Source organism: Cucumis sativus, chromosome 3 (assembly GCF_000004075.3).
Source record: "Cucumis sativus cultivar 9930 chromosome 3, Cucumber_9930_V3, whole genome shotgun sequence".
Classification (NCBI taxonomy): Eukaryota; Viridiplantae; Streptophyta; class Magnoliopsida; order Cucurbitales; family Cucurbitaceae; genus Cucumis; species Cucumis sativus.
The window spans coordinates 9187279-9210426 of NC_026657.2; the positions used below are offsets into that span (position 1 = coordinate 9187279).

General features: G+C 33.5%; 5 protein-coding genes across 10 annotated transcripts; 3 read left to right on the forward strand and 2 right to left on the reverse strand.

Annotated features, from left to right (window-relative positions):
* Positions 1 to 3193: 3193 nt before the first annotated feature.
* On the reverse strand, positions 3194 to 6908 carry LOC101211063 (protein NRT1/ PTR FAMILY 5.2). The gene is made up of 4 exons (XM_004134356.3): positions 6486 to 6908; positions 4743 to 5308; positions 4082 to 4357; positions 3194 to 3977 (listed from the first exon to the last, which is right to left on the reverse strand). The coding sequence occupies exons 1-4, from the start codon at positions 6855 to 6857 to the stop codon at positions 3320 to 3322; spliced, it is 1872 nt and encodes a 623-aa protein (XP_004134404.1). The 5' UTR covers positions 6858 to 6908; the 3' UTR covers positions 3194 to 3319.
* Positions 6909 to 9294: 2386 nt separating this feature from the next.
* Positions 9295 to 11596, forward strand: LOC101205401 (cyanate hydratase). Its single transcript, XM_011652615.2, has 4 exons — positions 9295 to 9656; positions 9940 to 10011; positions 10964 to 11072; positions 11228 to 11596. The coding sequence occupies exons 1-4, from the start codon at positions 9385 to 9387 to the stop codon at positions 11270 to 11272; spliced, it is 498 nt and encodes a 165-aa protein (XP_011650917.1). The 5' UTR covers positions 9295 to 9384; the 3' UTR covers positions 11273 to 11596.
* Positions 11597 to 12332: 736 nt separating this feature from the next.
* Positions 12333 to 15306, forward strand: LOC101205637 (multiple organellar RNA editing factor 2, chloroplastic). The gene is made up of 4 exons (XM_004134000.3): positions 12333 to 12820; positions 12921 to 13018; positions 13108 to 13173; positions 14718 to 15306. Exons 1-4 carry the CDS (start codon positions 12396 to 12398, stop codon positions 14858 to 14860), a joined length of 732 nt encoding a protein of 243 aa, XP_004134048.1. The 5' UTR covers positions 12333 to 12395; the 3' UTR covers positions 14861 to 15306.
* A 726-nt stretch (positions 15307 to 16032) lies between these two features.
* LOC101205872 (50S ribosomal protein L28, chloroplastic) lies at positions 16033 to 17008 on the forward strand. The gene is made up of 2 exons (XM_004134001.3): positions 16033 to 16318; positions 16552 to 17008. The coding sequence occupies exons 1-2, from the start codon at positions 16099 to 16101 to the stop codon at positions 16782 to 16784; spliced, it is 453 nt and encodes a 150-aa protein (XP_004134049.1). The 5' UTR covers positions 16033 to 16098; the 3' UTR covers positions 16785 to 17008.
* A 667-nt stretch (positions 17009 to 17675) lies between these two features.
* On the reverse strand, positions 17676 to 22795 carry LOC101206105 (protein NPGR2). Of its 6 annotated transcripts, XM_011652616.2 has the most exons (7): positions 22560 to 22794; positions 22045 to 22275; positions 21239 to 21519; positions 20596 to 20848; positions 19281 to 20491; positions 18545 to 18698; positions 17676 to 18291 (listed from the first exon to the last, which is right to left on the reverse strand). In XM_011652616.2, the coding sequence occupies exons 3-7, from the start codon at positions 21494 to 21496 to the stop codon at positions 17969 to 17971; spliced, it is 2199 nt and encodes a 732-aa protein (XP_011650918.1). In that variant the 5' UTR covers positions 21497 to 21519; positions 22045 to 22275; positions 22560 to 22794; the 3' UTR covers positions 17676 to 17968. The 6 variants fall into 6 exon arrangements, with proteins under 6 accessions (XP_011650918.1, XP_011650921.1, XP_031738456.1 ...); XM_011652619.2 differs by lacking the exon at positions 22045 to 22275 and having other exon boundaries at positions 22560 to 22795; XM_031882596.1 differs by lacking the exon at positions 22560 to 22794 and having other exon boundaries at positions 22045 to 22336.
* Positions 22796 to 23148: the final 353 nt, after the last annotated feature.

A 23148-nucleotide genomic window follows, 5' to 3' on the forward strand; every position in this document is an offset into this window, starting at 1 on the left:
TAATAAATTAAAATGTTATACACCAATAGTTTTTTTAAGAATTATTTTAATATAACTAAATATTAGTACATTTTAGTTTATATCATTTACTATATTTTAGTTCATTTAATTATATTTAAAAGAATATTTCAAGATATGTAAATTTGGTATAAAATCATAACAAAATTTAAAATTTGACAATAAGATTGTAAGATTTTCTAACATAAAGACTTTTGTTATAAAATGTAACATCTAGGGATAAAAGTGTATTTTCTATATCATATATATGTGTGTGATAGAAATTGTGTAGTTGATAAGTAAAAGGGAATGGAAGATTGTTATGTGACATAGGGAAGAAAGTTGACTATTAAAGTCTAAAGACAATATAGAAAGTAAAAGTTAGACTGGTCAATGACTAAGACCTGTTGCCAATATTCAGTGCTTTTATTGAATTTCCAAACCTGCCTAATTAATTAGTAATTACTACTCATATCATGAAGAATACTATTAATAATAGTACTCCTCCCCATCTACAATTTTACTCACTTTTCATTTCACACCACCTTCAATTTAATGTTACAACAATCACAATAATGTAGCTATCGGATTCAACTTTGACTTCATACACAATGTATGTGTTAGAGCTCATTTCGTGTTACTATTTAAACTCCAATTCTTTTACTTTTAAATTATTGAAACAAATACCTACTTTTTCTTTGTTCTATACCAATTCAATTTTCAACCTTATATTGGTATCAGTTTTTGTTCTTAGATGATCTTCCTTTAAACCAAAATTATAAAAGAAAAAAAATATATAGAATTTTCATGGTTTTGGATATAGAAAACAAGATGTCACAGAAGTATGTGAGTATAATATAAATATTTATAAAGAAAAAAACTAACACATAGTGGAGGAAAATAAACAATAATACATAATACCCTAAACATTGTAATTAAGAAAAAAAACCTAAGCTCACTAGCTATCACATGAATATATAAAAAAATGTAATGATATATGTTACTAGAACATGAATGATCGTTGGAAAAAAAAAAACATTCACGATTATGAAAATTTTAAATTGTGAAAATCAAATTGAAATTAGGTTTAAACCCTAAATTAAGACTCATTCTTTATTGATAACGGAGTTTACACTCTAAAAAAATCATTCTTAACTTAATCCTAAAAGTAATAGTAAAATAAATTAAAAACCATTATATTTTGTATTTACAAAAACTTCGTCTTAATTAATTTTAAAAAATGTTCTTAATTTACAAAAAAAAAAAAAAAAAAAAAAAAACAACAACAACAACAAACAGTTTATAGCAAGGAAATCGATTTTAGTTTTAAAAAATTATTTAATCATTTTAACTTTTATATTCTTTATTTTAAGAATTTTACTTCTCATTAATTTTTATATATTTATTCATAATTCCCAAAAATATATATATACATATTACATTTTTCTCTTCTCAATATGACAACGGTCAATATCTTTGTAGTCTTTGTCAAACAATAATAATAGTAAATGGCAGACTTTATGACTTCCAATGTATTCAAGAAATTTTATATAAATGTTTATATATATATATAAGAAAGACATTTTTTTCTTTGAGCTTTCCACATTAGAGACTTAATTGGGAAAAGGAGAGCTATGAGTTTTTTCCTAAGAGATGATACAAAAGTGATTTATATAGAGTGCTATTGTCAATATTAAACTTTAATTCATCCACTAAAGTTTGATTGATACTTTATTAAGCTATTAAAACATTTTTTTATATTTGAATCTTCCAGTAATGTTATATTTAAAATTCAAACAAACTAACATATATGAATAAAAGAATGCACATTATACGATATTTCGTCCAAAGGCATGTGATTTGCAATTTGACATTTAAAAATCCTTATTAGGAAATTAAGAGGCTATGGTCCCATTGAGTAGAGGTATAAAGATGGACTTTTTGTAACCCTAAGTTAGTGCAAAAGTCATATATAAACGTAAGAATATATACCTAAGTTTCTTAAATACTGTTCTATATGCATTTATGCATGCTTGACTAATTGCAAAAATATCTTAGATTAAGTACTATGTAGTTCACTTTATGTGAATAAAAAACCATATGCTTTAGATTAGAGTATGTTTGTGAGTGATAGTTGGAGTAATGATTTTTTTCTAAGAAGTAGGAACAATCCGTTTTTAAACTATTAAAAGTAGTTTTCATATATTTAGAATTGATTTTTAATTATTATGTTTGATTTCTATTTTTTCACTTTTAAAAATATTAAATTAAATAATTATGGTAAATATTCATTTCTATCTATTTTATTGTTATTACAAGGGCGCTTTCAAAAATAGCAAAAAAAATATTTATGATAATATGACTCATGTCACTCCATTTTCTAAATTAACGTTTTTATTATTTGATGCAATTTTTTTGATTCTATATGCTTGTTTTTGTAAGTAAAGTGAGTTGGGAAAGGACGGCTTACAAGTCTTTCCTCTCAAAGCAAAGATATGGAAAAAGTAAGTAATGGAAAGCTCCAAAATTAAGTTAAGACTATTAGTTAGAGTAGTTTTGAAGCTTCGAAAATATATATTTCTAAGCACCTTTCTTTTTTCTTTTTTCTTTTATAAAAATATATAAAATTTCTCAATCCTTCACGTAATTGTATGGTTAAAAAAATCAATATTATAAATAAATAAAATAAATTTAACTACAGAATTTATCTAGAAAAATTATTACTAAATTGAAAAAAAAAATGTTTTTTTTTTCTTCTCTCTTTTGATGAGTGTTTAAAAAGAGAAGAGAAGAATAGCAAAAAAGAACCCATTGGAAATTTTCTCCTTTAATGTCACATCTTATATGACCAACACAATTTCCACACACCACCCACGAGAGAGAGTGAAAGATGGATAATGAAATATTTGGTTTTTGCTACTTGTAAAAGAAGTATGAAAGTTCCATCCATTTTGACCTTTTTTTTTTTAGGGTTTGTCAAAGACAGGATATCTATAGTTTAGGAGAAAAGTAAGAGAAAGTTAGTACAACTAATACAACGACAAATGTAATGTTCTTTTATTTTGTCAAAACTACTCTTACCAAATTAATAAAAAGGTTGTTCTTACTAATATATCGTTAATTCTTGAAATGGTATAAATTAAATTTTATTTTAGCTATGAACTTCCTAAGAGTGTTGATGTTTAAAATAGCAAAATAGTATTTAAAACTTTACATTGTCAAGAAAAAAGATATATTCCTATAGTCTTTACATTCCCAAATTTGAAAGGTGTCAAGGCCAGGGAAAACTATAACCTCTGTTTTTCTAGCTAAAATTTTTAATCTACAACAAATTAAAGGGGGGCAAGTGCCCTCTTCCTTCATCAGCTCTGCCTCTCATCATAGCTGGTTTTTCGTTTATGTTGGAGGCCTTAAGTTTGTCACTCAACACTTTTATTGAATCAGATACTTCTGCTTTGTACTCATACATTTTGGACATGACCAAAAAGAAGAAGAAGTTGATGGCACAAAGCACTGCCAAAAACGCATAGTAGTAGTCAAGATGAGAAACGTTTAGGTTGTTCTCAATCCATCCATTCCCATTCCCATTCCCATGTTTCTTTGTAATGTGAGAAACTGTTGAAAGAAGAAAACTACTTAGGAAGTTTCCGATTCCGAGCGAAGTCATCGAATACGAAGTGCCTAAACTCTTCATGTTTTCTGGTGCTTGATCATAGAAGAATTCAATCTTTGCTACTTCTGAAAATGCATCAGCAACTCCCACAAGCATGAACTGAGGGAGGAGAGTGAAAATGGTCAGTGAGAGTTGTTCTTCATTTTTTTCCAACCCATTTTTTCTAGCAACATGAAGTCTATGCCTTTCAACCAAAGATGCAATTGTCATTATCAAGATATGGAGAATCATCCCAATTCCCATTCTTTGTAGCAGTGTGATTCCTCTTGGATTGTTAGTTAGTTTCTGCATTATCTTGACAAAGAACCTTCCAGAAAGAAAACACCAAGTTAATGGTATCACAAAAAATCAATCTTCAAGGCTTCATATATGACTTGACTTGTAGCATTGTACCAATAAGTTTTACCAAACCTGTCGTAGATGATGACACTGATTAGCATGGAGATGGTTACAAAAGCAGTTAAACTTGCAGGAGGGATTTGAAATTGGCTACCAACACTTCGATTTAGCGTCCTGCCTTGCTTGATGAAAAGGGTCTGCGCCTGTGGCAACATTGTGCTTGGAATGAATGTGCATATCAGAATTGGGATCATTCTCAACATCTGTTTTGTTTCCTCCACTTGGGTCACTGTGCATAGCTTCCATGAATGAGTTGAGCCTGTTCTTATGGCAGCTTTGTTGAGGAACCTGCATTTGCAGTCAAGAAATCCCATATATTGTACTCAATACATACACCAATCCAGGAACTCCAAGATTTTCTACATTCATAAACACTTCAAAACCAAGTTCAAACTAATTACTAGGATTCATACATATTGATTTTTATATGAAACATAACTACTAGGACAATAGCTTCCATATTTCATATTTTTACTTGCGTAGATATCTATAGTATACTTTTGCTTTTGGTTTCACCTAAAATGGTTCGTTGACAAATGAAGTAGTTGTGATTTATATACCATGAATCTTTTCTACCTTTGATCACTGTGTGACTGTGTAATTTGGATCCGAAAACAAACGAATGTTGGGTATGACAGCATATGCAAGTGATTCTAATTTTAGAGATAGTGACCTTAAGGATGGAGTGGAATCAATCCTGAAAGTTCCTTGCTTACTATACTCCTCAAGCTGAAGCTCATAGAGTTGCCTAGAGTCATCAGGAATATCCTGCCTCCAATTCCAAGCAGTAGCTACAATGACTTTAGCCATCCTGATGAAAGGGCTTCCAGTGGGGAGTTTGTGCCTGTAAAAGGGTGTGCCAGCAGCAAATATGAGAATGGCTATTGCAAGGCCTACAGTGGGAATGCCGTATCCCAAGCTCCACCCCACATTCTCTTGTATGTAAACAAGAGTGGTGGTGGCAAAGAGAGTGCCAAAAAAGATGCTGAACATCCACCAGTTGAAGAAGGATAGCTTCTGGGCCTTCTCTCCGGGATGGAAGTCGTCAAATTGATCGGCTCCGATTGTGGAGATGTTTGGTTTGGTTCCGCCCGTGCCGAGAGCCAATATATAGAGTGCGGTGAAGAAGATGGCAAGATGTAGCCTGGAGGCCTGCTTGCAATTTTCTTTATTCGTGTCCAAACATGGAGGGGGCTTCAAGCTTGGCATGGACACTGCCAGTGTTAGAAGAGACATTCCCTGTGAAATTAATTGTGTGTTTGTTCCTATTAGAGTTTAGAGTAATGTTGTTATCGAAATGCAGCTCTTTCTTTGTGATTCGTTTTGAGTTTTGGCAAATTGCTCATCAACTCTGTTTTTGCCATTGATTCTATATCAGATTTACTTATGTCAATACTGTCATTTTGTGTATCGGTTCCTATTGGGATATGAAAAACAAGTACTTCGTTCAAAAAACAGAAAACAATTACATTCTTTTCTAGCTTCCTGATCAATGTCATGAAACTTCGTTCATTTTTCTCACCATCTTCCTTTTGAACTCTTTTGTCTCTACTTTTCCTTCCCTGCACTTCATTTTCAATATATTTCTTTCCTCTCTCTTTAAACCTCAACATCAGAAACTTCTTCGTTTTTTACATTGGCAAATTCTTCATGCATGTGTTTATCATCACACAAAGGAATCTAATGGACAAAATTCTTAATTCAATCACAAATACTATCCTACTTTTAAATTCAACAAGGCACCACTTATCTTTATGAAATAAATATTAAATTGTTTTTTCTTCTTTTTTTTTTTTTTTGTATAATTACAATAAATGAGAATAGTGTAAGATCGAAAGATACCTAATTATCGTCTAGAAACAACGGTAAAAATTTTAGTTATATTTACTTTTTGTTTGGTTACTATTTTGTTTTGTAAAATTAAGTCTATAGATACTACTTTTAACTCTCAACTTTTTTTCTCTCTTTATTATCTATAGTTTACCCATATTTTAAATGCAAGTGATGTAACTTTTTTGTTTTTAATTAGGAATTCAACTATTTTACTTGAAAAATATGCAAATTCTTCTAAGAAATAGGTAGAGAAAAGACATAATTTTTTAAAACAAAAATAAAATGATTATCAAACGAGACCTTGAAGATTTCAATTTTAGTTTTTTATTTTTTTTTTAAACTTAGCTTGTTATCTCCAAAATTTCATAATTTGATTTTCACATTTCTACAAAGGTTAAAACACATCCTATTACTTCACAAAGTTGTAATTGTAATATATATCACACACTCAACTTTTGATGAATATTTAGTATAATTGTGATTTAGAACTTGGTTGTAGTAGTGTTGTGGTCTCAATTTCTTTATCACAGAAATGCATTAAATTGTTGAATATAATGAGACTGCTAGAATAGAATATACATACAATTAGGCAGACGAGGGAGGCGACGATGAAGGTGCGGTAACGGCCGAGATGGGCGTCAGCAATGTAAGCGCCAAGGATGGGAGTGATCCAAACAGTTGCAGTCCAGTTGGTGACATTGTTAGAGGCTTGGACAGTTCCTTGATGGAGCTTATCCGTCAAGTAGGAAATAAGATTGGAGGAGATGCCGTAGTATGCAGTGCGCTCGAATACTTCGTAAACGATGATGAAGAAGCAGGCCGACCAACGGCCTCTGTGGGAGCGACGGACGGGATTGCCTTTCAAATCTACGCTTCCATCTTTGCTGTAATCGTCTTCAACCTCACAGCTAATTTCTTCTGCAAAGAGAGATGATGATCTTTGGGTTACTCTCATTGTTATTATATTCTCCCTTTCTTTTTGCCGCTACAAATCCATCAAAATAATACCCACAGCCCACACACATATATACAATAATATTATGGCTTACGGAAGAGTGCTTAATTCTCATAATTTTGGTCAAAGTTTTACCAATTCAATCTTTTCATTTTCTTTTGTTTTCTTCTCTCCACAGTCAACCAAATTACTATTGTTTTTCTTTGGGTAATTAAAGAGAGGTTGGAATTTAGATACTATAAGCTCTTAATTATTCTTTTAGTATATACACATTCAAAATTATATATACACAATTTTGATGATCTCCCATGCATATTTTTATGAACCAAAACATTTTTAGCCATTGGCACCAAATAATGGTGCTACACAAAGTTTTCAATTTTGTCCATCGTTTCTATGATATATCACTAGCTAACTAATAAGGTTATACATACTTTGTGTTTAATTTTGTGGGTTGTTATATATACATATACATCTCTAGCTTTGATTTCCCTAGTGGTTTATTCTCCTTTAAAACAACACATATTATAACCCTAGGTATGATATGTATATATCAAAGAGATGTGGTCTCATTTGAGAACCTAAGTTGTGTAATAGTGTTGATTTTTACATTATAACTTGTTCTATCTCTCCCCCTCTTTTTTTGGGAGGGGGTGTATCATTGGGTATACATGGAAAATAATGATTGACAATTTCAAATATTCAAATAGACTTTTTCCTTGATATATATATATATTAATATAGATGTATTATGTGTAATTTTTAATTTATAAACAATTGAGATCAACATTATAATTAAAGCACAGAAGACCAATGATGATGTAATTGTATTTTGAATCTCTACAAACCCACATAATTGATCTTCTTAGTCAATATGAACTAGCGATCCTTTTTATATATACTATTCTAATTTCAACTCTCCTTTCATATACACTAAGATCAAGATGAGTATAATTTAATAGTTGTCAAATATATGTGTTACTTTTTTTTTATCCTATATTAAGTTGTCCAATTATGAGCTCTATTTTACTGTCAGTGCATATTTTAAAATTGTTTGTTGATTAAATTAATACAAAGACTAATAAGTCGTTGAAACTAAAAATTTGAAAACGTGATACAATACAGTATTTCTCAAACAATAACATAAGGAGAAAATCATCGGATGCCATCCATAAAAATCACCAAAGACACATGCTATTCTTGATCAAGTTAACGCTTAAGATTTTAAGAGATTCATTTAATCTAAAGCGTTTGTTCTAATAATTTGTAAAGTGTAAACAAGTTAAGATGAACACCTTGTCCGATTGACTTTTGAACCGTAAGTTACCTTTAATACTAATTGTCAAATAACGTTGACATAGGTGGGTGTATCCATCTTAATACCGTCCATTTTCATCTCCTTTACATTCTTATTGCATGTCGCATTCCAAGCTATAGTTGACATTTGAAAATTAAACATTTGATTCTATCTAAATGAACGTTTTATTTGTTAAGATGTAAGCATGTTAAGTTAATGATTCACATGACTTGACTTTTCGAACTATACGTTTACATGACATAAATATACCTATAACCATTCAATGCCATGCATTTTCGTCATTCACATCTACATTCTTTTAAATTGTTCTTTTATTTTTTGTCTAATAGTTTGTTGGATGGTAAATTCAAACTTCTAGCTATTTAGACGATGGACTATATATAATATATTTATATTATATGGTGAGTTATACGTGTATTGAATATGTTTTTAAAATGTATTAATATTAATTTGTTTAGCATAAAAGGAAAGACGACTATGTCTTATAGTATACCATTGACTTGTTTTTATTTTATATACAAGAATTTAGGGTTTAGGTGGTGTTTTCCGGCCAGCTGGCTTGACTAATGACAGTGTTAGAGGCCAAAGAAGACATTGAAGAAGGGGAAAAAACAAAAGTCCTAAAGAAATTAAATGTACTAAGAAAAAGACAAGAAATCACTCAATTCTTATTCATGTTTATATGATGGTTCAATATCAATATCAATCTCATATTCTTATCTTTTAGAAAAAATGATACACTTACTTTCATGGAAGCTGCCTATCAATAATGGTTCAGTCCTTAATTGTATTCAAATATTTATACTGTTATGGACAATTTTATAAAGAAGGAGTCCTAAGGCATCAAAATGAACGAAAATGTGAAGTTTGGGCCACAAAGTACATATTAGGACAAAAATAAGTCTTGAGAAAGTTAATACATTTGGGCCAAAGCCCAAAATAAGTTGCCCGCGAAGCCCACCGGTGGTTTTTGCAAGACTCACTGTCACAGAGTGCCGACGATGAACGTAAGAAGGAAAAGGCAAAACTGAACTTTGCTTGATCGAACGGTAAAGCCCCACTACTATGATCCAACGGTGGTAATAAATCCGTGATTTATTTTTTTAAAAATTATATAATTACTCGTAACCTCCACGTGGCGGCAGTCCTCCATCCATCATCTTCCTTCCTTCCTCCGTTACAGAGAGATATCCAGAAAGTTCCATTGAAATGGAAGAGAGTAGCAGAGCCACCGTAGTCCGCCAGCTGCAGAACGCCAAGTGCTCATCCGGAAAATCTTACAACCAGATAGCACAAGAGACTGGCCTCACCAACGTCTATGTCGCTCAACTTCTTCGCGGGCAAGCCCAGCTTAAGCCTGATACTGTCCCTAAGTTGAGGTCCGCCTTGCCTCAGCTCACCGATGATCATATTCAACAGATGATGCGGCCGCCAATGAGGTCTTACGATCCTTGTTTGATTCAAGAACCCACAATTTACAGGTTGTTTGTTTGTTCGCTTTTATTTCTCCTTTTTTTTTTTTTTTTTTTGTGAAACCTGTTCTAGATTTTAATCGCTTTGAAATTTGAATGCGTTTTTTATTTACCTTCTTAATTAGTTGATACTTGAATTCCTGTATATGCTGTTTGGATAATCCCAGCTATCTGATCGATTAATTAGCCTCTAATTTCGATGAATGCTTGGGATTGAGTAATCGGTTGATTTAGCTTACTTCCAGTGGATTTGTTCGTTTCTACTGACTTGTGATCACATCCATGCACTTAGATTGAACGAAGCAGTTATGCATTTTGGCGAGAGTATCAAGGAAATTATTAATGAGGAGTTTGGCGATGGAATGTAAGTTCATTTGTTTTAATTTTTTTTTTTTCTTATCAACCTGAAATCCGTAATAGTTGGTTTTTATTTGTATAGAACTTTAACGTTTGTAAGTAAATCCTGAAATCTCAAGTTTGATAACAACCTTGTTCTAATATGGCTGTTTACGAATACATAATGTTCTGTGTTCTACTGTCTTACGTAACGAATCAGGCGTTGATTTCTAGTTCTTAATATCTTGCTAGAAAGAAAAAATAAGAAATAAGCTTGCCTTGTGAAAGCAAAAGAACTAAAACTAAAATAGCAATGAATTAACAAAAGGAAAAGAAGCACAAAACAAATTCTATTCCTTTTTCCAAGAATTCTTCGTCATGAAAAGTTGAGAATCAATTACATGACAAACATTAATAATTCAAGGACTTAAGACCCTTCAACTGATGCAGGAACAGAAACGTTCTGATATGATTAGTTTGAATTGGTTCCTGGTGGGTAGCACATGAAACGGCATTAAGAAATGTAGAGGTCCACTGAATGTTAGGATATGGAAGTATTGAAATTTTAAACTTATTCGAAAATTTGAAAGTTACCAAACGATGATAGTATAGCTGTTTGTTGCTCATGTTAGTCATCTTGTCAGACTCAGAGGTCTTCAACTGTTCTTTCAGTTTGATGATAGGAATATCAAATCATTATGTAACTTGTGTCTCAACTTCTCGCATATAACAAGTTACCAGTCAAGATTTTCATGTGATTCCTTGTGATTTGTGAATAAGATTTTTTAATGATTCTTTACATGTTTATAAGACCAAACACTTCGTTATAAAACAACCTGTTGTCCTTCAATTCCATAAGCCTCAATACACGTTTCAGCCTAAACCAATGAGCTTTAATTTTTTTCACAGTAGTGGAGACTCTGTTGAAGAAGCTAGTATATTTAACATAACCATTTCGAGGACTAATTTATGTTTATTAGTATGTCAGCCATAGACTTCTACTGCTCAGTTGACAAGGTCAAGGGTGTTGATGGGAAGGATCGTGTCGTGATTACGTTCGATGGTAAATATTTGCCCTACAGTGAGCAGGTTAGTTTACCTTTCAACATCCATGACCATTATTACCCTTAATATTTTTCATGAAATGAGTAAACAACAGAATAGCATCAAATACCTGTCTGTGTTAACTTCTCATGGATTCTCGTTCTAATTTTACCCATCTTGCAATTGACATGAACTTGTAGAAGGTAGAGCACATGGCTTCCAAACGACCGACGCAGGAAAGCTGAACAAGATTCTAAAGCTGGAATCTGTATTGTAATTGCTTTACACCTTTCATCTGAAAATCTTGTATGATTAAATGTGAAGCTGCTTGTTTTTGAGTATTAAAACCGCGCGTCCATGTTTCTTTTGGCTTCCAAGTGTTTGTATGTGATCGAGTCATGACCAAGTTTGTCCTGGGTAATTTTCAGGTCTGCTTGTGCTCGGTGAATAACATGTATTTCACCATCTTTATTTACGTTGTTAGCTCCATAAATCGATTGCCTATCAGGACGTAAGACGTGCAATTGTCTCTTCTACCAAGTCAATAAAGTGTCTTTAATTGTTTAGTAGCTTTGTTCTTCGTTTCTCTAGTTTTTGCCTTCAAATTGTATCAAACAAGAAATGAGAGGGTTATTTAGATCTTGTTTATAAGAATTCAACATGTGTCTCAACTTAAGAACAAGTGGTTATTATTTCCTTAAAACAGTTAATATTTGTAGACAATATTTTTAAATTTAACCTTAATAGTTTAATAACTTTTACCATCTCCCTTACACCTAATCAACTTTGAAAACTACACTAAGAGAGAGATATTATCATTTACCACTGTTGACTTATTAGAATATATGAAGACAATCGACAATACTAATAAACAAATCCAAACAAACAACTTCAATTGTAATGAAATTTTGTGATTTATAAATCATCCTTTAATAAAAAAGTTCATTACACTTAACTAATTTTAAACATGAATCTCTGCTCAAATATTGAAAGAACAATTATAAATAGTTTATAACAATTATATTCAAAATACTTAAAAGAATGGTAACATTTTATAAAAATTGGAAATATAGTTAAATATTGATCTATGACTAGTAACCCACGACTTAATTATATTTGCAATTTTATAAAAATGTTACTGTATAATTAATAATTATTTCCAAAACTACTAGAGAATATTTAATCCAAATATAAATAATTAAGTGAAAATTAAACAATATTGGGCCGTGAAGGTCTGAAAGACAGGCCCAATAAAAAGCAAAGAAACTCCTCACAAGGAGACGGAGCCTTCATCTATTAAAACCCTCGAAACCCCATAGCTTCATCCACATTTCCATTTTCATTAACCCTTTCTCTCTCTCGCCGGCTATGGGGTTATCCCTTCTACGAGCCATGACCTCCGCCTCCGTATCCACCTCCGCCGCTCGCCTCTCTATCCTTCCCAGACGCCTCTTCTCCTCCTCGTCTACTCTTACACATCCTACTTCGCCTTCTTCTTTCACTCTCCGCCGTCGATCTCTCCCTCTGCTTTCCCATGCCGTTCGATCTATCCCTTCCACCTCCAGGTTCGACTCGTTGCGTTGCTTTTCCTCTAGGCCTGGTAACTCCTCTTACTCTCCCCTTAACTCTAATTCCAACTTCAATGAACGTCCTCCCACTGAGATGGCGCCTCTTTTCCCTGGATGTGACTACGAGCACTGGCTCATTGTCATGGACAAACCTGGTGGTGAGGGTGCCACCAAGCAGCAGATGATTGATTGCTATATTCAGACTCTTGCTAAAATTGTTGGCAGGTACTGTTTTTTTTTTATTATTATGTGATGATTTTATTCTTCCTGACTTTTTTGCGCGTGGGTTCTGATTTGATTTTGTCCCTTTTTGTGTTTTGAGCAGTGAAGAGGAAGCAAAGAAGAGGATTTATAATGTTTCTTGCGAGAGGTATTTTGGATTTGGCTGTGAGTTGGATGAAGAGACCTCCAACAAGCTCGAAGGTCTGTGTGATGTTTTGAGGTCAAGTGTAGACAGTTTTCTAAGGCATTGATAAGTATTTGATGTTTTTTGTTTCAATCTTTCTGAACAGGTTTGCCAGGTGTTCTGTTTGTTCTTCCTGATTCTTATGTCGACCCAGAGTATAAAGACTATGGGGGTAAAAATCTTACTAAAATTTTTCATTGTGGAGATGAAACATAATTCCATTCCGGCCTATACTACACTAACATTCATTTGAACATACTATGTTATATTATATTGGCCTGTTTACGCATTGTTGTAACCGTAAAGTCCATCTTGGCAAAACTATTTCAGTCTCTTAGACTATGTTTAGTTTTGAATGCTAATGGACTGACAATAAATGTCACTCTTGACTGTCCTGCACTTTATATTTTTTCTGGAGACGCAGGTCAGTAGAGTTGAAACATTATTTATGTTTAGCACTGCATTGAGATGTGTGTTCTAACTATAATAGTCCTTCTCCTTATTATTGTGTTCATATTTTGTATATATTATCTTGACATGTTAAAAGGTGCAAGAAGCATGAACTGTGGATGCAAACAGGACAAGCTAGGATAAAATCCATCTTAGCATAGGCAAATCTTTCATTTAGGCAGTATTTAGTTTTGAATGCTAAAGGACTCGCATCAACTGCACTGTAGACTGTTGTGAGTCTTACTTGTATTGTGGGGATTCAGGTCAATAGAGACATACATTGATTATGTGGATATTAATGAAAGGGTTACAGTCCATCTTGGCAAATCTAAATTAGTCCTATGGACAATGTTTAGCTTTGAATGCTAATGGACTTACAACAAATGTCTCTCTAGACTGTTCTGTGCTCTTTAATTCTTTGTGGAGATGCAGATCAGTAGAGATGAAACATTAATGTCCGAGTACAATGTCTTTGAAGAATATATAATAATTTACTGTGACAGTATGGAAAAGTTTTTGAAGATAAGTGATTGATTGTTGAACGTGTACAGTCCATCTTGGCAAAGCTAAACTAGTCTTTGACAATGTTTAGTTTTGAATGCTAATGGACTTACATCAAATGTCTCTCTTGACTGTTCTGTGCTCTTTTTACTTTGTAGAGATGCAGATCAGTAGAGATGAAACATTAAAGATCGTTTAAGTCTATATTCACAGTGTTTAGTTTTTATCTAAATTATGCCAAATACAGTTGTTTTCTTGCATGGCATATTCGTTAGTAGTTGAAGATGAAGCTTGTGGTTGAAAGTATGAACGAGAATGAGATCTTTTTCTCCAACTGGTTATTTAATTAATGTATATAGTCCATCTTGGCAAACCTAAATCAGTCTTCAAGACAATGTTTAGTTTTGAATGCTAATGGACTTACAGCAAATGTCTCTCTTAAACTGTTCTGTGCTCTTTATACATTGTAGAGATGCAGATCAGTAGAGAAGAAACATCCAATCTTTCTAATAATGTTTTAAAGTTTTATGATTGCAGTGATTACTTTTCAACGCTGATGAATTGTAACAAATAGCTTTCTAGTACATCTTATATATTTGGTGGAGTTGGGAATATCTTTTTCACCTAATACCATGATTTCGTTCATAGAAACCATCTCAACTCATGGACCCTAATTTTGATTGCTCATATTTCCCTTTGTTAGTAGTTCATATATGATAAGTGTCCTAATGATTATGCTAACCCCATTGATTATGCTGGGTGCAGCTGAGTTGTTGGTGAATGGAGAGATTGTTCAAAGGTCACCGGAGAGACAGAGAAGGGTGCAGCCACAGCCTCAGAGAGCTAATGATAGACCAAAATATACAGACAGGACCCGCTATGTGCGACGCAGAGAGAATATGTCTTGATGCACTTGAGACATTGAGGAAATGTGCACATATGACTTAAGGGAAAGGGAATGTCGAATATCTGGGAAGGCGAAAAGGACAACTTAATACAATTAAAAACATTAAACTGAAAGTTAAAGTAATTTGGTACGTGAAAGAGTGGTGTTCAGTAGATGTTAACTTTTGTGTTAATGAACTGCATAAATGTGTATGTGGGCTTGTCGCAGTCTACCTAGTTAATGTTCATCGACTTTGGTGTAGTTGTAAAACCGTGCACATCTAAATTTGATAAGAACCAATCTTGTTATTCTTTGGCACTGTATGTTTTTCTGTAGTGGGCTTTTGATCCTTTAGGGGAAGGTTAGACATAGCCTAATTCAAAGGCTTTGTACTTCCAGTTTTATTTTTGGTCAAGCTACAATCTAACCTTCATGAAAATTTAATAACGAAATTGTCTTTTATCTTTAGTTTTGAAATTGTCTTTTATTTTAAATCTATTCCCAAGACTATCTTTTTAAGTTACTGCCCCCAAATTTCAATAGTTTTTTTTCTATTTCATATGAAAGATTTGAACCTTTTTTCATTATGTGAGAATAGTATATCTGCCCATGAATTTGACAACCCAAGTAATTCACATTATAGAAACTAAAATAGTTGGATTGGGTTAATCTTGTTCAATGTCTAATGCCATTTATCATAAAATATTGCATAAACCTAAAATTAAAAGAAATTTGGATACTTTTAAAAAATGGCATAAAGTAACATAAAAAAGACTTAACACTTATTTGATGAATATAAACCTAAAATTAAATTTCATGTTAGTTATTTAAGAGCATAATTTGACCTAAAAAGATAAGATAATATTAGTATAGCTAAAATCACTTGCTTCCAGATTCTAATTTTCTTTTTTCTAAGAAAAATATAGAAATCAAAAGTAAGCATAAAATATTGTAATGGAAAATTATCAAAATTAAAAAATTTGAGAAAATATTTACGATAAAAAAATTTCAAATCCAAAATTTTGGTCGTAAATATTTTGTTTTATTTTCTTATTTTAAAAAATGCTCCTTAATTAATCCTTTTTCATTCTATTGAAAATAAATAAATAATAAAATAGGTGGGCTTTTGTGGGCTTTTACTCAGCCCAAACACTATTATCCAGCTCAAGCCCAACAGCAAAAGAAGCTTATCCCCTTCTCCTCACAAAAACTCAACCAAACGCTCTTCCCATTTTACAAAGATAAACTCAATCGGTAACAATGGCAGCTTCTGTTGTCTTTGGCTTCACGCCGGCGGCCACTTGTTCCGGTGTAATGACAACCTCCTCAACCAAACTTCACTTCAGAACTAAACCCAATTCCGATCTAGGGTTCCTCACTTCTCAATTGAGCGGCATCAGAATCTCCTCCAACCACTCACTCATCTCCCCCGCTTCCATTTCTACTGCTCCTCTCAGGCCTTCCCTTCAACCTGTTGCTCGTAATATCTCCCTCTCTTGTCTCTCGTTTATTGTTTTGCTATATTTCATTTGTTTAACTTCAAGCTCTTTTTGGGCTCTATTTGAATTAATTGTATGGCTATGGCTGAAGCATTTTCTATTTCAATTAGGTTTCCTAATTCACCCATTATTTTCTGATTCCATTTTGGGCTATTTATAATTTCTGAATTGGGAACCTTCTCAAACCTTGTGGATTCATTATTTGTTGTTTCAGGTAGAATTTGTCCATTTACTGGAAAGAAAGCAAATAAGAAGAACTTAGTTTCTTTCTCCAACCACAAGACCAAGAAATTGCAGTTTGTGAATCTTCAATACAAGAAGGTTTGGTGGGAAGCTGGTAAGCGTTTTGTGAAATTACGTTTGTCAACTAAGGCTTTGAAGACTATTGAGAAGAATGGACTTGATGCTGTGGCTAAGAAGGCTGGAATTGATCTTCGTAAAGAATGATATGGTAATTCATGACACTCAATCTTAACTCATTTAGAATTTGAGGAAGATTTGTTTGTATTCCTGCTGTTTTTGCCTCTTCTTGTTGTTAGTCATCTGTTTATTTTTCATGGTCACAGTATTCTTGTATCTTTGCTTTCCTTCCTCCATTTGTCAATGAAGCTGAAAAATCCATCCTCTTTCCCTTCTGGGTTTTCTGAATGTTACATTTTCTTAGAAGTTCAGCTAAAATGATCTTACAATTTTCATAGAAAGCTATGAGAAGCCAAGAATTTTAAACTTATTTAAGAAGATACAAAAAATTGTTGGTTCCTCATCGCTTTCTCGAATCATCTCTATGGCTGAAGAAAGGGATTAGGCAAATTGCTGCACTTTATATTGATGTGTGATAATCTAAGAATTGAGAGTTCTTCAAGCAAACAGTTTTATCATTTCTAATTAGGATTTTTTTTTTCTTTCTATTTTTGAAGAAGTCCTCCTTCTAAATGGTTAAATAAATATTTTCTTAAAAAAAGAAAATTCATTCCAAACATGCTTAATAATTGCTTAAGAAAACGAGTTGGAGTTGGATCCAACATTTATTATGTGTATTTTAATGAAATTGAGAGTAATTACGTAAACTAGAGATTAGTAAATGAAAAATATTTAGTATGTTAGATGAGCATAGTATAGTTTAATAGTAATTAGTATGTAGTTCCGTAGTCTCGTTCTTCAAAATAATTGAGCACTACTCCATATTTTGATTATCTTATGTCAAAATGAGTAGGTGTTTTAGGATGGTTAGTTCAAAACTTCACTCAATTTGTTCTACTGATTTTCTTTTTACAAAATTATAATTATCATAAGAAAAATACTAATGTTCGAATCCACAATTGAATTGAGCTTCTCCTATTTACATTGTCAACTTAGGGTATAATATTTCACAAATTCGTGTTACAGATCAAACTACTAAGTTTTAATGTTTATATTTCTATAAAAGAAAGGGGAGAGAAACACAACAGAAGGTCAGCTACAAAAATTTGTTAATATATTTTTGCTCTTATATTTACACACTATTTTGTGAAAACCATCTAATTAATGTCCCTAATCCTGAAAAAAAATGCGGCAATCAAGATGTTGAGTAAAAACTTAGAATTAGGATCGCAAATTCCCAATTATCTATATGTTGTAAAGAAAGCAAGTGTTCATCTTCTGAAAGGTTCAACTGGTGCCGACTCTTCAAGTAGAGTTGCAGCTTCAAAGCATTCAGCAACCTCCAATGCCGATGCTCCAGCGTCAGCTTTATATAGCATCCCAAGACTGTACCATGCAGATGGATTTGCTCGATCTAGTCGAAGGGCATCGGTTAGCAAGCTTCTTACCACAGGAAATGACTGACTACCACCTAGCTGTTGGAGAAGACGGGCAGTGGATATCAAGCTGGGAACATGGCCAGGATCAATGTCCAATGCTTTGTTGTATGCTTGCAAAGCATCTCGTGGAAGACCCTTCGACTCGTAGAGTAAACCTAGCAGATTCATCATTGAATATAGATATCACAGGCTCGATTACATTCTTTATTAACACACTTCAACGGGGCAATTTGAACCAAAACTAAATTGATTACCCGTAATGAATCAAAAAAGGAGAACCAACTCTATGATGTATCAATTTAATTCTTGGTAAATTTCTACGCATCATGGAGAACGTGAATGGAGCAACTGATCTAAAAGTTAACAAATTGTGTGCACGCCAGAAAGTGAACGGAAATAATGTTTTACCTGTGGAATGCCACTTGGAAGCAGAATACGGATCGATTGCTTGCAATTTTGACAGACAGATCTCAGCATCCCGCCACTGAGACAAGCCTGTGTAAATATTGGCTAAGTCATGCCATGTATCTACTTCTAAACTTCTATCGTATTTTCTTACATCCTGCATGAAGGTGAAACAAAAGGAATAAATGAACTAATTACTAACTCAGCTTGATGGTCATAGTTTCTGAAGCATGGATATGGATACAATTTTGTATGGATAAGGGATATGATACATAGATATGAAAGAAACATGGTGACAGCTTCGTTTTTTACAAATCTATGATAAAGATACGTTTGTTGAAATGAGTTTTTAAAGTATACATCATTCTTATACAATCTAAAAATTCAAACTCACTAAGTTCATGGATATACATATATGCTTAAAAAAGAGATTTATGTATTCTAAGCTTAAAATTTACAAATTTTGTCCTCATAAATGTTAACATTAATACGATTTTGTACAACTAATATCTAACTCATATTAATTGTACTACCAAGTGCTCAATTTGTGGCCAACAAATGTCCGAGTGTCTAACAAGTGATTTGTCAACCTAACCAACTAAATTATGGTATAGTTATTAATTCACAAGAACTACAGTGAGATGTTTCTAGACTCTAGATAGAAATCACTAGACTGTGATATCTCATTCAAATATTTCACTTAATAAGATCAGAAGAAAAGGGTCCTAAAAGCCATTACCTTTGGAAGCATCTTTCCACTACTTTTGTTCTGGACTTGAATTATAGCAAGAAGATGACTATATGTTTCTATACCGTTTTTTAACTGGCCTTGTGCAATCTGGAGCTTAGCTTTAGTTCGTAAGAGCTCGCCCTGTTCCCACTTCCCTGTCTGCTCAAGAGCAGCATTGAGAACAGTCTCCGCATCCACAAACCATTTTTGGGCAGACAAGATTCTCGCCAACAATACATAAGATTTCAGGCTAGAGCCTGCCTCGAGTTTCACTAGTTGTTTTGCATAATATAGCGCAAAATCCAGCTTCCTCTGTTCGGCATATTCGATACAAAGATGATATACAATGAATGGATCTCTTTGTCTCATCAGTTGCTCAGCAGTTTGTAGTGCCTTGAGTGCTTCAGATTGCTTCAAAGTTTTCTGAGAATCTGAAGCAACTAACTTGGACATAGCTGACAATAACACACCAAGTAAGCAATTAGCAACAGAAGCCAATTGGATGCATTTTCCATGCAGCTGTGAAAGAACTCTCATTGTGTAGGCCACTCCCTCATCAAGACAAACCAAATTTTCTCCACAGAGCTTAGAAGCCAGCAACAGTTCCAACATGCAGTCCACATTCTCTATGTTACTCAAGAAGTTCTTCAAAAGATTCAATGCAACTAAGCTTTTACCTTCCCCATAGTAACAAAGTGCTAGGATACAGTACTTTTCTTTTCTTCCTATAATTCCAGGAGGCAATTGTTCAACCTCACTAGCTAGAGCTCCAAATTCCCCTGATACAGAAAGTGCAAAGGAGAGATGTTCTATTATTGATGGATCCCATACAATCAATCCAAGTGTATATTTTCTCATCAGATCCATTAACAAAAGAATGGCCTCTTCCATATTATTTCTTGGCACGAACGAGCTATCCATCTGTGAACGAAGATTTGGAGGACTTGCATCACAACCACTATAGAGAAGGAATATTGCGAACTCTTTTTCTATTCTTGCTCTGGCTTCCATTTCTAGATTCCATTGATAGAGAAGCGCACGCCTATACGACAAGATAGATTCTTGTGGAGAACCAGCAGATTTCCACAATTCTGGAAGTAAATCAACAGCCTTCGTTAGTGTCTCTTGCAATTTACAGTCATTAGCAAAGTTTTCAGGTAAGCCTTCTGGGAATGAAGATTCAACAGTGTCTAAAATTAGCTTGCACGATTTTGCGGCCTCTGCAGATCATAGACAAAAAGGAAAGATTATGAATACAGGTTGGGGAAGAAAGGGTGTTTTGAAAACGTTAAATCAGAAGGGGAGAAGAGAAAAGAGAAAATACCGACATATCTTCCTAAACCGTGCAATGATTTTGCTTTCAGAAAAATAGCTTCAAGAAGTAAACTAATGGCATGCATGGACATAGTAGGCACAACATTGCTTTGTGATTGGCGCCTATTTTGTTCATATCTGGTTGAAAAGGAAGCTTTTATCCTGGAAATTACAGCAGCGATATCTATTCCTTCAAACACATGAAGAGCAGCTTCTATGTTACCCTTTTGATACTCCAGCCTTCCAAGTAAAGCACGAGCTTCCTAGAAAATTAAAAGGTGCTGTGGCTCCTCAGTTTCGTCAATACCATAAATCACATTTCAAATATCACCCTCTACAATTTGTTTAGTATTTTCAAGCACTTCAAAATTCATTTCAAACAAATCGTGAACATATCACTAATTTCGAAAACTTCTCCGGATTAACTTTTAGTTGAGTTAATATCTCAATCTTCAAAAACGTGAATACGTAGACATAAATCTTCCAAATGAAGACATATTAATTCATCAACACATCTGCCTCGTGAAAGGACCTTTTCCTGGTGATACCCTCAACACGAAATAACACAATGGGCTAATCCTATACCAAGAACACAAGTGAGTTTCTTGCCACTTTACTTAAAAAAGTAATTCCATAATTGAAGATAGACAAACCTCATAATTCAAATAGCCACTCTCACGAAGAGATGATTCAGCTTCTTCAATGTTCCCATTATCAACCTTTTGTTCCACCTCGCCACCTGTTCGGGATGAAAAACCACTCGCTGAATAGTCTCGAGTTGCCAAAGAATCTGATGAATGAGCCATTTCATCCACTCTTAACTGATCCCCTGAACGAATACAATTTATCATCTTCCTGAATTTACTCTTGAGCAAAAAAATTCGTTCGTCAATCCAGTCTTTTGCTCTCATGCTGACTCATTCCACCTGAAGAACTGCAAAAACAGAAGGAATAAAAGATGGGAAAAAAACAAAAGATTTCCACTTCTGATAAACAAAAAGAAGGCACGCAGCTCGAAATTTGAGCAAATTACAAAAATAGGACGCCCAATTCCCAATCAGTAAAACCTTGCACCACAAGAATCAATTTGAAAAAATGAAATGGTTTAGGAGTTGAGAAGAGTCGACTCAATTGTTTCTCCTAAACTCCTACTAGCATAGCTTATTGGAACCCATCAAATTTAACTACTCCATAAATACCTGTCAAACAACAAATACTGAGAAATGAAGCAAACCCATAACATGGAAAGAAGAAGGATATAATGAGAGTTGGGGAGGAGAACCATAAGCAGTGACAAAATGAAATAGAACTCACTATAAGTAGACATCATAATGCAGGAAAATTCTATGATTACTAAAGGTAAAGAAGATGAAAAAAGTAAGAGAAACACACAGGAGCATCATGAAAGAGAGGTAATGCGATGAGAGCAAACAATCAACAAAAGAAAAAAAGGTTAAACCTTTAACTCAAGAAAAGTCATCGAGTGAGCCCACAAAACATCAACTCCACCGTGCATTCGCCAATTCTCTTAAAAGAAAGAACCCCATCAAACTTATCTTCTTCACCAAGAATCCAAAGTCTCAATGACTAGACTTTCTTTCTGGGGTTTCCTTTTTACACTTTTTAAACTTTGTTTTCCTTACGATACAGTGCAAATTTGTATTCAAAGTCAAACCAAAGACCTGGATTCCTGACAATACACATTAAATCTCCCATCAACGTGTGAACACGCATGGTTTTGTTCTTAATTTTATTAAACCAGTTCAAAATCTCACAAATTTATACCAAAAAGTATTAAAATAATAAGCAAGGGCAACTTCCAATGAGAATTAGTATACAGAGCAGGGCCCAGTATGAAAACCCATTTCTTACAAGTCAACAATTGCCCAAATACAGAAGATATACGAACAAAAATTAAGAGAAAAAGAGAGAAATTTAGGGGGATTGAAAGTAAAACTTAGATAAGTTACTTACGAAAGTGGAGGACAAGCTGTTTCCCATTGAAATGATTAAATGAAAGTAGAGAGAGATGAAAGGGAAGGACATTTGATTCAGACATAGCTACTAAATGCAAAAGCGCTTTAAACAACCCAACTGCTGCCACTGTCATTATTGAATTGAATGCCAATTGAATTCGATTGAATTCGGTATTTGCAATGCTTGTTTGTTTGGTTGCTTTCGAACGGCAGCCAAAACTGAGACTCGGACGAGTGGAATCGGACGGAGTAGAGCCAAAATTCATATGGATTATTCATCTTCTTTTTTTGGTCCGTCTTTTTTTCTGGTACCTTTTGTCTTTTACTCTGAGTTTTAGCTTTTCTTGTTTCTTTGTCTTCAATGGTGATCGTAACGGTGGGAACCAATCCCGATTTGATGCTGCCGCCTCCATTAATTCAAACTTCATTCCAAAAAGCAACCGCTTTCTTTTTCTCAAAAAGTACTTCTATGGATTAACTTACATTCTTAATTTTAGTTTCCATTTTTATTTTAGCTACAAAACTGAACAACTACATTGCTCAGATAATAACAACCAAAACCACTTTCCATCTACTTTTCAATCTAT

Coding starts and splice junctions, on each gene's coding strand:
- LOC101205637 (XM_004134000.3), top strand. CDS start 12,396: ATGGGGTTATCCCTTCTACGAGCCATGACCTCCGCCTCCGTATCCACC. Junction 12,821..12,920: donor CTTGCTAAAATTGTTGGCAG/GTACTGTTTTTT, acceptor TGTTTTGAGCAG/TGAAGAGGAAGCAAAGAAGA. Junction 13,019..13,107: donor GACCTCCAACAAGCTCGAAG/GTCTGTGTGATG, acceptor CTTTCTGAACAG/GTTTGCCAGGTGTTCTGTTT.
- LOC101206105 (XM_011652619.2), bottom strand. CDS start 21,496: ATGAGAGCAAAAGACTGGATTGACGAACGAATTTTTTTGCTCAAGAGT. Junction 18,699..19,280: donor GTGGAAAGATGCTTCCAAAG/GTAATGGCTTTT, acceptor ACCTTCATGCAG/GATGTAAGAAAATACGATAG. Junction 18,292..18,544: donor TTCCAAGTGGCATTCCACAG/GTAAAACATTAT, acceptor TGAATCTGCTAG/GTTTACTCTACGAGTCGAAG.
- LOC101211063 (XM_004134356.3), bottom strand. CDS start 6,857: ATGAGAGTAACCCAAAGATCATCATCTCTCTTTGCAGAAGAAATTAGC. Junction 5,309..6,485: donor CCTCCCTCGTCTGCCTAATT/GTATGTATATTC, acceptor TTAATTTCACAG/GGAATGTCTCTTCTAACACT. Junction 3,978..4,081: donor AGTGTCATCATCTACGACAG/GTTTGGTAAAAC, acceptor TCTTTCTGGAAG/GTTCTTTGTCAAGATAATGC.
- LOC101205872 (XM_004134001.3), top strand. CDS start 16,099: ATGGCAGCTTCTGTTGTCTTTGGCTTCACGCCGGCGGCCACTTGTTCC. Junction 16,319..16,551: donor TTCCCTTCAACCTGTTGCTC/GTAATATCTCCC, acceptor TTGTTGTTTCAG/GTAGAATTTGTCCATTTACT.
- LOC101205401 (XM_011652615.2), top strand. CDS start 9,385: ATGGAAGAGAGTAGCAGAGCCACCGTAGTCCGCCAGCTGCAGAACGCC. Junction 9,657..9,939: donor CAAGAACCCACAATTTACAG/GTTGTTTGTTTG, acceptor CCATGCACTTAG/ATTGAACGAAGCAGTTATGC. Junction 10,012..10,963: donor GAGGAGTTTGGCGATGGAAT/GTAAGTTCATTT, acceptor TATGTTTATTAG/TATGTCAGCCATAGACTTCT.